Here is a 12,864-nt window from a genome sequence, read left to right on the forward strand (position 1 = left end):
ATCTGAGGTGGTAAAGAGACCCCCATCGCCTCCGACTTGTGGTAATTGATTTTAAAATTGGACACTACCCCGTAGAGATTGAATTCGCGGAGCAAATTCGGCAGGGATATCACAGGGTTGGTTAAGGAAAAGAGGAGGTCGTCTGCATAGGCCGATATTTTATGGGAGACTGCACCCACGGACAGCCCAGCAATATCAGCATTAAGGCGAACCCTGGAAAGAAAGGGTTCCAGGGAAAGGGCAAACAACAGGGGCGAGAGGGGGCACCCTGCCTAGTGCCATTGAAGATGGAAAAAGGCGTAGAGAAAACCCCATTCGCCTTAACCCTCGCACGTGGGCAAGTGTAAACGCTCATGATCCAAGCCAACATACGACGGCCGACACCAAGGCGCTCCAGCACCCCAGTCATAAAAGGCCAGCTCACCCTGTCAAAGGCTTTCTCGGCGTCCGTGCTCAAAAACACTGTCGGGACGCCGGAGACCTTAGCATGATGGATCAAGTTCAGGGCTCTGATGGTGTTGTCCCTGGCTTCTCTGGTGGATATAAACCCGACCTGGTCCAAATGGACCAGGCCAGGGAGAAGAGGCTGCAGCCTAGATGCCACCATTTTAGTAAACAGCTTGAGGTCGGAATTCAACAGGGATATCGGCCTGTAGCTCCCACACGCCGCAGGGTCCTTACCCTCCTTAGGGATTACAGATATGTGCGCCAGTAGGGAGTCGGCATGGAATGCGGTGGTTTTCCCAATCCCGTTGAACACCTTAAGCATAGGAGTGAGCAAATGTGACTGGAGCGGTTTGTAGTAGAGGACCGTCAGGCCATCCGGTCCCGGGGCTTTGCCCTTTTTCGCTGACTTAAGGGCCGTAGCAAGTTCATCTGCCGAGAACTCCTCCTCCAGAGCCTCACGGTCCGGCGAGGAGAACCTGGGCAGGACCACAGAATCTAGATAAGAGGCGACCTCCGCGTCATGGGATCGTTCCTGGGGTAGGTGATACAGAGATGAGTAAAAATCACCAAATCTCTGTGCAATCTCTCTGGGCATATGCAGCTTACGGCCGTCACCAGAAGTCACGAAGGGGATATAAGAGGCCGCCCGTTGGTCCCTAAGAGCCCGAGCAAGCATACGGCCACACTTATCTCCTGATTCGTACTGGAACCGCTTGCATCGCTGCAAGGCCGCTTTAGCGCGGTATTGTAACAGATCCGCTACCTGAGAGCGAAGGTTAGCCAGTTCAGCACCCTCCGCAATCCCCCGGTGCCTCTTGTGCCGATCCTCCAGGCGAGAAATATCCGCCATAAGGGTGTTCAGCTGCTTCTCCCTGTCTCTTTTAATTCGAGCGCCATGAGCCATCAGCACCCCCCTGATGACGGCCTTATGGGCCTCCCAGACCACTCCGGGGTCGCTGTCCGGGGTGTCATTCAGCCGGAAGTAGTCCTGAAGCTGTTGGGAAACATCCGCCAGCACCTCAGGGTCCTGCAGAAGGCTCTCGTTTAGCCTCCAGTGCCAGTCCGACTCCCTGCCCGGGCCCCCCAGGCGTATTTCCAGAAGTACCGGAGCGTGGTCCGACCAAGTGATGGAACCAATTTCAATGCTTTCCACCGAGGAGAGCAGGCGGTGCGGGACCAGGAAAAAGTCTATTCGGGAGTATACATTGTGAGGGGTAGAGTAGAAGGAATAATCGCGTTCTCCAGCGTGTAGGATGCGCCAGGCATCCACCAGCTGAAGTTCCCGAAGCAGCTTGACCACCTGCGTACGGGCACCCCGGGGCACTGAGGAAACCCCGGAGGACGTGTCCACCAGGGGGTCCAGGGGGATGTTCCAATCCCCGCCGACAATCAGGGTCCCTTCGGAAAAATCCATCAGGGCCAGCAAGGTCTTACGCAGGAACGAGTCCTGGTGTAAATTTGGAGCATAGACATTCGCAAGTGTCACCATCCGGCCGCCAACGCGGCCCTTGAGGAAAAGAAAGCGTCCGTGCGGGTCTGTCCGTATATCAAGCAGAGACCATGGGATATTGCTCGAAAGCAGGATGGATACTCCTCTGGATTTAGATACATCATTGGTAGCGTGATAGGCAGTAGGAAAGAATCTGTTCTGGAGGAAGGGAAGGCCTCCAGCTCTAAAATGGGTTTCCTGTATGAACGCGATGTCAGAGCGAGAGCGTCGGAGGTCTCCCATAAGCATTCACCGCTTTTCGGGCACATTTAAGCCCCTGGCATTCCACGTAGACACTCGCACGGGGTCCATAATGGTCAGGGAGGGAGGTTAGCAGGGGGAGAGAAGGGGGGGGAAGGGGCGGGGGAAAAGGGGGAGAGAGGGAGGAAAGAAAAGGGGGGGGGTTAAGTAAGTAGAGGTACCGCGCTGCGGAAATCTGTGGGAGTGAAAAGGTAGGGGTGAACAAGAGAGGAAATAGGAGGGGGAGATCAAGAGGAAGGTAAGGAGAGAAAACAACAAAAATGAAATACACCCTAATAAGGGGAGGAACCCTCTAGGGTGTGGGCCTAAGTGGGGGGTAGAACTGAACACAGCAAGCGAGTCGAGCTCCGGGGGCCAGAGCTCCCTCTATGAAAACAAAGGTTAATGAAATAACATACCAAAACTTGATGTAATATAACAGAACATGAATTGCAGGAAAACGATAAAATCAGTACAGCTCTGTATAGTGGGGTCCGGGTTCACAGCAGACCACGAAGCAGGCCCGAGGAAACCACTCAGGGCGCGCTCCATGGGGGACCCAGGAGCCACCATTCCAGATGTCGCCATGGTAACAACAAAGTACCACATCACACCCCAATGAGACTTAGTTTGGCCAGCCACAAAGGGGGGGCAGTCGAGGATGTACCCAGAGAGGAAAACTCCCAGGCACTACAGTGCCCCTCCAGAGGCCATCTCCGCATGCCCCATAGCCAATAACCCAAGGCCGCCCCCCTGCCCAGCCAGGGCTCAATCCCCTTGCGTCACAAACCCCCCAACCCCCCATATGCAATTGCAGGAGCCCAGCACACACCCAATTCTTAAAGGCTCAGGTCCATGCATGGAGCCGCCGGGGAGGAAGAAGGGGACGGACAACCCCACTCCCCCCCAGGGGCACAAGCTGGAAGTCCCAACCTCCAACCAAGCATCCCCCCAGGACGTCCCCCAACCCCCCCCCCCAGACAACCCCCACAAGAGAGCATCAAAACTGAAACACGGATACCAGTACAAGGCACTGCCAGTAGGGACAGCTATGGAAGGGATCTGATAGCAGGTGGCACACCGCATTCCGTCATGGACCCGAGTGGGGGATAGTCTAGAGTTCTCCAGCATGGTGCAGGGCTAAACAGGTTCCAAATATCCAGCAGTGTCCAGCCAACACGGATAGTACATGTCTCATCCTAGGAGTCACAGGGAGGCATCCCGAAGGAGGGGGGGGGGGCGGGGGGGGAGGCCGGGGCAAAGGCAACTCCGGAGCCAGAGGCGTCATTCATGGGGTGAAGTGCACCGTGTCCGCAAGGCACCAGCAAATAGAGTGAGATCAGGGGGGGGGGGGGGCGGTAAACCGGTGGCCACAAGTCGGGGGGGCAGAAACAAAACCAACGTCTCGGTGACCCTGTGGCTGAAACCTGGCAAACAGCTAGGGTGGGGTGGCAACAGTCAGAGGGTGAAAGTAGGGACGAGTAGACATCTCAGACCTCCCTTACCTCCTGTGGTGTCGCAGGCACCAGCCTCCTCCTGCCTCTAGGGGTACGCGGCGGCATCCCACTGCCACGGTTGGAGGAGCCCGGGGGCCGGCGAGGCGGGTTCGGCAATTGCTGGAGCCAGTTAGGGACGCTGAAGGGGTCCACTTCCAGGAAGGAGAAAAGTGCCGGTAGGTCCTCTGGGTGCGACACAGTAAAGGAAGACGAGCCTTTACGGACCGTGAGGGAAATGGGGAACCCCCAGCGATAGGTGCAGCCCTTGTGGCGGATCTTGTCCAGGAGGGGACGCAGCAGCGCCCGGCGCTGCAGCGTGGCCCGCGAGAGATCCGGAAGGATTCTAAGGGTGGCGCCATCAAAGTCTATGTCTCCAATGTCCCAGGCTCGTCTAAGGATGGATTCCTTGTGAGAGTAATGGTGGAGTCTGCATATCACATCCCGGGGTCTGGCAACGTCCGGAGAGCGCGGGCCCAGGGCACGATGAACTCTGTCGAATTCTAGTTCGGCTTGGGGGATATCAGGCACCAGATTGTGGCAAATGGACAGCAGGGTAGGCCGGAGCGAGTCCATGTCGGTGGCTTCAGGTAGGCCTCGCAGCCGGAGGTTGTTTCGCCTACTACGGTCCTCCATCTCCTCCATCTTCAGCTGCAGAGCAGTAACATACTGTGAGTGCAGCGAGTGGCCCTGCTCCAGCAGCGACACCCGGGCCTCCAGCGCCGAGAACGAGGATTCGCCCTCCGAGACCCGGTCAGTCAGCTGCTGAAGGTCTGCTCGAACCGCCTGGTAGTCCCTCCTATGGGCTTCCTCCACACGCTGAACCATGGCCTCCATATCCGTTTTGGTCGGCAGGGCCCGGATTAAAGCCCGTAGGTCCGTATCCATACCGTGCTCGGGCGTCGCCGGCGGGCGTCCCATCGGAGAGCCATGAGGGAGAGGAGTGCCCGATAGCATCCACGGTTCCGATTGAAACGACGTGGTAGGCGACGGCGGCGCCAGTGCCATGCTGGAGGAGGGGGAGGAAGCCGCAATGGAGCCGGCCGCGTGAGCGCGGGCTGAAGCCGATCGTGTCTTAGGGAAGAACCGATGCAAATCGGACTTCGGGGATGATCGCAGGGGCTTCCGGGATCGTCTGCGGCGGCCAGAGTTCATGCCCGACGTGGATGAAGGTATGAAATAGAGCTGTAAACGAGGGAGATGGCCGGAGCTCACTCAGAACACGACTTCACACCGCCATGTCCAGGACACGCCCCCCGGTTTTGGCTATTTGTATCCCGGTGATGCTTGTAATCTATTCATATTTATTTATTCACTAGTATATATATATTTATTTATTTATATGTTTATGCACACAAGCACTTTTTTGGTTGTGTTTTAAGTGTTTAAGCGCAATATATTCACCCTTTTTCACTATTTATGCGTATACACGTTTTTATTGCAGCTTGCACTATGGAAGCAATTCCTCACATATAAACAACATTTGACTAATAATTTATTATCGAATATCACCATTTGCGCAGTTTCTTTTGGGTTACCAATTCGTTATTTAGACACAAAAAAACTGCCTTTACTCTAGACCAGTGATGGTGAACCTTGGCACCCCAGATATTTTGGATCTACAATTCTCATGATACTCATGCACTCTGCAGTGTAGTTGAGCATCATGGTAAATTTAGTTCCAAAACATCTGGGGTTGCCAAGGTTCGCCATCACTGGTCTAGACTGAGAGCTGCATAGGGAAACCCAAGTATTCTGGCCTGACCAGAAAACTACTTTCCTATGTAAACTGGAACACAGGAAGGTAGTCAATACTGACCACAAGACTGTCGCAGAGAGAACAGCCGCATAAATAATGGACTGGGAATTTGCGCTGTAGATGACTGGAGAAGCTACCAGAAATTAAGTTCTGTCATACAGAGAATACCAGTATAAACTGGGAAAACTTGCACTTGATGACTGTCTAGAGAGATTTCCAAGATTTAACTTATTCGGCATAAATCTACCAGCAGCGTTTGAATGTAGAACAGCAGACCTGACAAAGACACAATCACTCTCGTGAAAACACTCACAAAAAAACTGAGCCATGACGGTTGTGGGCAGATTATCCATTTTTTTTAGGGATGCACCGAAATGAAAAATCTGGGCTAAAACCGAAAATGCAGGATGCCCTTGGCCGAAAACCGAAACAGAAAATTACTTTTCCCCCCCAAATGATTTTAAAATAGATAGAACAGGGGCAAGAAACAGGCAGCGACGTACACCTGTAGCTGCCACCCTGTTGCAGTATATGTACTGTGACGGGTTGGCAAGTGGTTAATTTAATTACCAATGGTATTAGTATCATGCAGCATGAGGGGGTTAACGTATTGCCACTGCTGGTCAGTGATGCATTAGTGACCGACCAGTGGCAGTTAATAAACCCCTTTGTGCTGCATTAGTGCAACCAGTGTCAGTGTTAATGAACACTGGTTGCACTGACACTGATACTGGTTGCACTTATGCCATGATTCGCATACTGATAATTCACAACAAATCAAGAAAAAATTTGTAATCATAACATGTGCAAAAAAGACAATAAGTGCCGAAAAATGGGTATAGGAAATTATTATAACCATTTGTCAGCACTTATTGTCATATTTGGTAAAAAGTGCAAGTGATGTTGGGACCGGCGCTACCACATAAATATTATGTCTGTGCAATTCCATAAACTGTATAATTCATATAAAAGTGCATATAGTGCTTAAACCAAAGTGCTGCGTGCTATAAAACTTCCAATATATTCCCATGGGCTGTGCTCAGTGTACCATATAAAAACACATGTGTACATATAAAGTGCTGAGTGCTATTGATAACCACGTGTGTGATTGCGTGCTATAACAAAATTTGGCGCCAGTGGGTGTACCACCGATTGCACCGTTGCTTACCGCACTCTTAAGAAGGTGGCTCAGCACTCCCTGGTCACTAGAACAGAAAAATAAGCCTCCATTGCGTAGTATATCCTTGTTAGGGTGAAACAACGTAGCATCCACTCACATTTAGGGAGTTCACTATCAGCTTGAGGTGTTCGCCGGGTCGCTTCCGCGTTCCACCAGCTCAAACCACCGTTCCCGGAAGTGACGTACTGACGTACGCAAACCACGCCCTACGCGTTTCGTCATACGACGTCATCTGGAGCGTGCCATCTATCGCTACTCCCGGTCTTTTTATAGGCTGGGTCGGCGCCATCTTAGTGTACTGATTTGAGGCCGGACACGGCGGCCATCTTGGTGCACCCATACCGCAGCCTAAACAGCTTAACTCATCATGTGAACTCCCTATTTGTTGCGTGTGCCGTATACATAAACATACATTTTATTTAAAACTTAGAATACGACTCCACATATTAAAACCCTATAATATGTTATAATACATTATGTTTTGTACTATATTGTGCGAACCAGTGATGTGTCTGATTTAATCGGGGTGAGCCGATAATCAGTGCTGCCGATAAAAATTATAAATTATGTGAATAAATAGTTTAAGTGATAAAGTGATTAGGTGATGATGTTGACTTCTTAATATTTAATAGTGGGCCCAAGTGTCTGTGCGATTAATAAAAAATATATATATAAAAATATATATATATAAAAAAGTGCCCATACATGTAACAATAATATCGGTGAGATAAAAATCGTACAAAAAAATTTTTTTTTTATTTTATTAATAAAAAATATAAAAACTTTGTAAGAAGAAGTCCTCTATACAAGTCCATCCATAAATATAAGTCCATGTTGCTTGTGACTTTGTATTTTCTGGGTTGAATCCCATATTTCATGGGTAAAACCGATGCAGTTCCAGACGAAAAATTATATTAAAATTAAAATTAAAAGGCTGAAAGATGATACCCAATAGGATGAAAACAGGATGACATAATAAATTGGTGAAACCGGAGGTGGTAGGATACTTGCAGTTGGATATTCCCATGAGGATATTTTTCTTGAAATGAGGAATTTTCAGCGAGAAGTTAAAGATATATATATTTAAATATGGCAAAAAGACTTCACTTCATATAGAATCTTGGAGGATGATAAAGTTAGATGCATTAAAACATGCATTAAATGCATTAAAACTGCATCTAAAAAGTACAAAAAATGTACGAAATTACAAAAAATTCCAAAAATCAAACGATAAAATAGGAGTGTGTTGGTACTAAAAATATTACTAAAACATTTCTAAAAATATTTCAAAAAATACTTCAAAAATGCTTCTAATGAGGAGAATCTAAAAAAGGAGAATCTAAAAAAGGTCAAAGGAGGCTCCTAAAAATTAAAAAATTGAGATATTGATTGACAGGTTTGTCGAGAAAGGATACAAACGCAGTGAACTCATCAATATCAAGAAGATAGTGGAAAAAATGGATAGGGAAAACCTGATAAAGGATACGTCAAATAGAGCAAATGGAAATAAGAACACTGAGTTTGCTTTTCTAACAGGATATAACACCCAACATAAGGCCCTAGAGAAAATCATAAGGAAACACTGGCCTATATTGAAAGCAGACACTACTTTAAGAGATATCCTCCCCACAAAACCCACTTTTATTTATAGGAAAGCAAAGCCACCTTCTTCCACACACGTGGTTATCAATAGCACTCAGCACTTTATATGTACACATGTGTTTTTATATGGTACACTGAGCACAGCCCATGGGAATATATTGGAAGTTTTATAGCACGCAGCACTTTGGTTTAAGCACTATATGCACTTTTATATGAATTATACAGTTTATGGAATTGCACAGACATAATATTTATGTGGTAGTGCCGGTCCCAACATCACTTGCACTTTTTACCATTCTACTACCTCAGTGGTAGGTTGGGGGCAGCTTACACCACCATTTCTTAGTCCAAAAAAGTACTGAAACTCCATAGCGCTGGTATCTAAACCCTTTTCATATTGTCATATTTGCACATCTATTACTACAAAGTTATTGCTGATCTGTTGCATTATTTGCACATTTTCTTGATACAAGGTTACAAATGAAAGAGAAGCACTCTTATTAAATGTAAAGGCTGCAATGAATAAATCACCACTATCCCCAGTATGAATAATTAAAAAAACAAACAATCTAAAAAACTTTCTCCCCTTTTTAAATGCAAGAAAAATGGTCTCTCTCTCTCTCTCTTTTCTTGCATGGAAAAGGGGGAGAAAGTTTTTTAGATTGTTTTTTTTAATTAGTCATACTGGGGATAGTAATGCTTTATTCATTGCAGCCTTTACATTTAATAAGAGTGCTTCTCTTTTATTTGTAGCCTCCTATATACCCCTAGACTGCACAAGAACATGTATGGCAGAGAGATAATAAAAAACACAGCAGACAGCCACATTACCTTCCTCCGCAGCGCTCAGCACATGAAGGGAGGAGGTGGGTGGAGCGATTCAGCAATAGCCGCGGAGGAGAACGAGATCCTCCTACGCTATGAATGCTGGGTCGTCTACGTAACTGGTTGCTAGACGCCAGTCGACTGGCATTCAAAGCAACCAGTGTAGCTAACAATGAAGCGTCCGGCGCAGAGGATCACATCGCAGCTGTCACCACAGATACCCGCAGATAACAGGGAAGCGAAGAGCTCATTTTTACAGATATTACTGGCCATACATTTTCGGCAACTTTAACCCCTTTTCGGCCGAAATGGGATAGGCCCATTTCCGGCCGAATCTATCGGTTGCCAAAATTTCTGTGCATCTCTAGTTTTTTGTTGCCAGTGTTCAGTTCTCTTGTTGCAGTATAACCCAAGAATTCCTGAGTTCCTCAATAGACAAGAAAGAAAAGTCCAGAAGGATGGTATTTTGCCCAGGTAAAAAGTAATAACCATATATGCATGGCCTAGTCCCTAGCAATCAGCATGATCCAGTCTTTGGTAGCCTGCATGGCCCAAATTATGGCAATCAGCATGGTGCAATAGGGTGCAGTCATGGTGGCAGTTTTTCCTGGGCAGTGAAGTCATGGTGGCAGTTTTTCCAGGGCAGTGAAGTCATGGTGGCAGTTTCTCTGTATAGTGCAGTCTTTCTGGCAGTCACTCTGTATAGTCTCCGGCATCTCTCTATTTTGGACATGTATTGTCATATATTAACATTTATTTCTGTAAACGTTCATAATGAATGGTGTTTCACCTGCTAATTCTTTCCAGAATCACTAGGGCTCTCTTTCGGAGGACACATCTCCCTCTGCTCCACTGCTTGCACTAGGGTCATCCTTAGTGCTGGGTGTACTCTTCTCTCGAGATTCTGAGGGGACCTTAGTTCTGGTCTTTTCTTTCCTTTGTTGTTGCTTTTCAAGTTTTGCAAGCTGTAAGGAATAATGACAAAATAAGTACATATCATAAAAAGTTTAATTAAATTGGTGTTAGGAAAAAACACTATAGTTTAATATTTGCTTTGAAGCTAATATATTAATAATATACACACACATATATATATATATATATATATATATATATATATATATATATATATATATATATATATATATATATATATATATATATATATATATATATACAGTATAACACACACACCCACTGACACAACAAAGTATGTGAACCCCTTGAAATTAACTGGTTTTCTGCAGTAATGTCCCGTAAAATGGGATCTGATCCCCATCTAAGGCACAACAATAGACATAAAATGTGCTAAACCACTTCAGTCCCAGAAGGTTTTACCCCCTTCATGACCAGGCCATTTTCATACAGCACTGTGTTACTTTAACTGACAATTATGTGGTCGTGCGGTGCTGTATCCAAAAAAAATGTATGTCCTTTTTTACCCACAACTAGAGCTTTCCTTTGGTGGTATTTGATCATTCCAATAGGTGTATAAGGATTGGTTTGCGCAAAAGTTATAGCATCTACAAACTATTGGATATTTATATAAAATATTTATTGATTTTTTGATCAGCGACTTAGCAGGACTGCAACATTGCGACAGACAAAGTGGACACTAATGCCCCGTACACACGTGCAGATTATCTGAAAACTTTTGTCTTCAGATTTACCTTTTCTATGTAGTGCAAGGGCCTGCCGGATTGCATACAAATTGAAAGTGTTTAGGTTTGACCTCATATTATATGGTTTTGGTAAGTCTGCAGACAAAAGTCTTCAGATAATCTGCACGTGTGTACGGGGCATAAGTGACACTTTTTCAGGGACCAGCAACACAGTAATACAGTGATCCGCTTTCTAACTGTGTGGGGGGTACTTGCACTGTAGGAAGACAGAGATCCGTGTTCCTGCTTAGCAGAAACACAAGATTGTTGTCTTCTCCTGTCACAGAACGGCGATGTGCCCTGTTTACATAGACAGACCGGCGTTCTGCCTGCCTCGGGAATGATCAGCATGTCCTGGTGGAAATCGGTTCCGCCAGACCCGCTCATTGGCTCCTGCTGTGTCCAATCACAGCGGGAGTGGGTCGCCAGCGGCGTGTGTGCGCGCCCTAGACCCAGAAGAAAAAATCACGTACCCGTATGTGATTTTGCGCTAAAGGGCCGCCCTGCTGCAGTATATGTACGTGGGGTGGTCCTTAAGCAGTTAAACATATAACAGAAACAGTTTTAATTTCTAGTGTCTTTATTGAATACAATGATACCCTGCCGTGCCTGCTGCAGGCGCGCACCTGGCGCACTTTATGATCGCTGTGTTTGATCACAGATCGGGGTAAAGAGCCAATCACAGCAGCTCTTTACCACGTGATCAGCTGTGTCCAATAACAGCTGATCCCGATGTAAACACACTAGTTATCGGCACTCTTTTCCTTGCGCTGTCACAGCATGAGGAGAGGAGAGAGCTGGTAACCAGCTAGTGTGAAAGGGGACAATCTGCACTGATAATCAGGGCACTGATCATCAGTGTCCTAAATATCAGTGCAATCCCAAAAGTGCCCATCAGTGCTGTCTATCAGCGCCCATCAGTGCCGCCTATCAGTACCCTTCAGTGCTGCCTATCACTGTCCATCAGTACTGCATATCAGTACAGAATCATCAGTGCCCCCTCATCAGTGCCCACCAGTGCTGCCTCATCAGTACAGCCCATTAGGGCGCATCAGTGCCGCCTCATTAGTACTGCCTATCAGTGCCCATCAGTGCTGCCTATTAGTGTCCCATCAGTGCAGCCTCATCAGCGCACATCAGTGAAGGAGAAAAATGACCGGTTTGCAAAATTTTATAACAGAAACTAAGAAAAACTTTTTTTTCTCAAAAAATTTTTTTTCTGTTTGTTTAGCAAAAAATAAAAGACCCAGTGATGATTAAATACCATCAAAAGAAAGCTCTATTTGTGTGAAAAAAACTATAACAATTTCATATGGGTACAGTGCTGCATGAACGTGCAATTATCATTCAAAGTGCGACAGCGCTGAAAGCTGAAATGTAACCTGGGCATGAAGGGGGTAAAAGTGCCCAGTAGGCAAGTGGTTAAACATTTACAGCACTGTAGGAAAAAGTATGTGAACCTTTGGATATAATAGCTGGTCTAACCTCCTTTGGCACCAATGACTTCAAACAAGCACTTTTGGCAACTCTGGATAAGTACAAACAAATGGCAACCGAACCACCCCAACCTATAACTGGCCTTTGCAGCAAGGAGCACATGCAAAGGTGACCTATGTCAAAAAACAACAAAAATTTCCAGCTTACTTACCAGCCAGCCTGCAGCAAACCAAATTGATCTCATCTAACAGTTCACGTTAAAGGCTAGGTGTTTTTGTTTGCACACATATCTAAATACATGCGTAAGCTCCAGCCACACTGGATATCGTTGCTGCCATTGTGCCATTGCTAGGTTTCCAGTGTGGCCCTGTACCTTTAAGGAGGAGTGGGCCCTCTCCAGGTATACAGTGCCTTGAAAAAGTATTCATACCCCTTGAAATATTTCCACATTTTGTCATGTTACAATCAAAAAATGTAAATGTATTTTATTGGGATTTTATGTGATAGACCAACACAAAGTGGCACATAATTGTGAAGTGGAAGGAAAATGATAAATGCTTTTCAAAATTTTTTACAAATAAATATCTGAAAAGTGAGGCCGTGCATTTGTAATCAGCCCTTTTTACTCTGATACCCCTAATTAAAATCTAGTGGAACCAATTGCCTTCAGAAGTCACCTAATTAGTAAATAGCGTCTACCTGTGTGTAATTTAATCTCAGTATAAATACAG

General features: G+C 46.4%; 1 protein-coding gene across 1 annotated transcript in view; it reads right to left on the reverse strand.

The window, feature by feature from the left end:
• Window positions 1–12,864, reverse strand: part of DTD1 (D-aminoacyl-tRNA deacylase 1) — a 300,677-nt gene that overhangs the window by 17,278 nt on the left and 270,535 nt on the right. Inside the window, exon 5 of the mRNA XM_082249574.1 lies at window positions 9,826–10,000. Within this exon, the coding sequence (XP_082105700.1) occupies window positions 9,848–10,000 (153 nt within the window). The 3' untranslated portion in view covers window positions 9,826–9,847. The remainder of the gene's footprint in view (window positions 1–9,825; window positions 10,001–12,864) is intronic.

The sequence above is a fragment of the Pelophylax lessonae genome (assembly GCF_965119305.1).
Source record: "Pelophylax lessonae genome assembly, chromosome: 3".
NCBI lineage: Eukaryota > Metazoa > Chordata > Amphibia > Anura > Ranidae > Pelophylax > Pelophylax lessonae.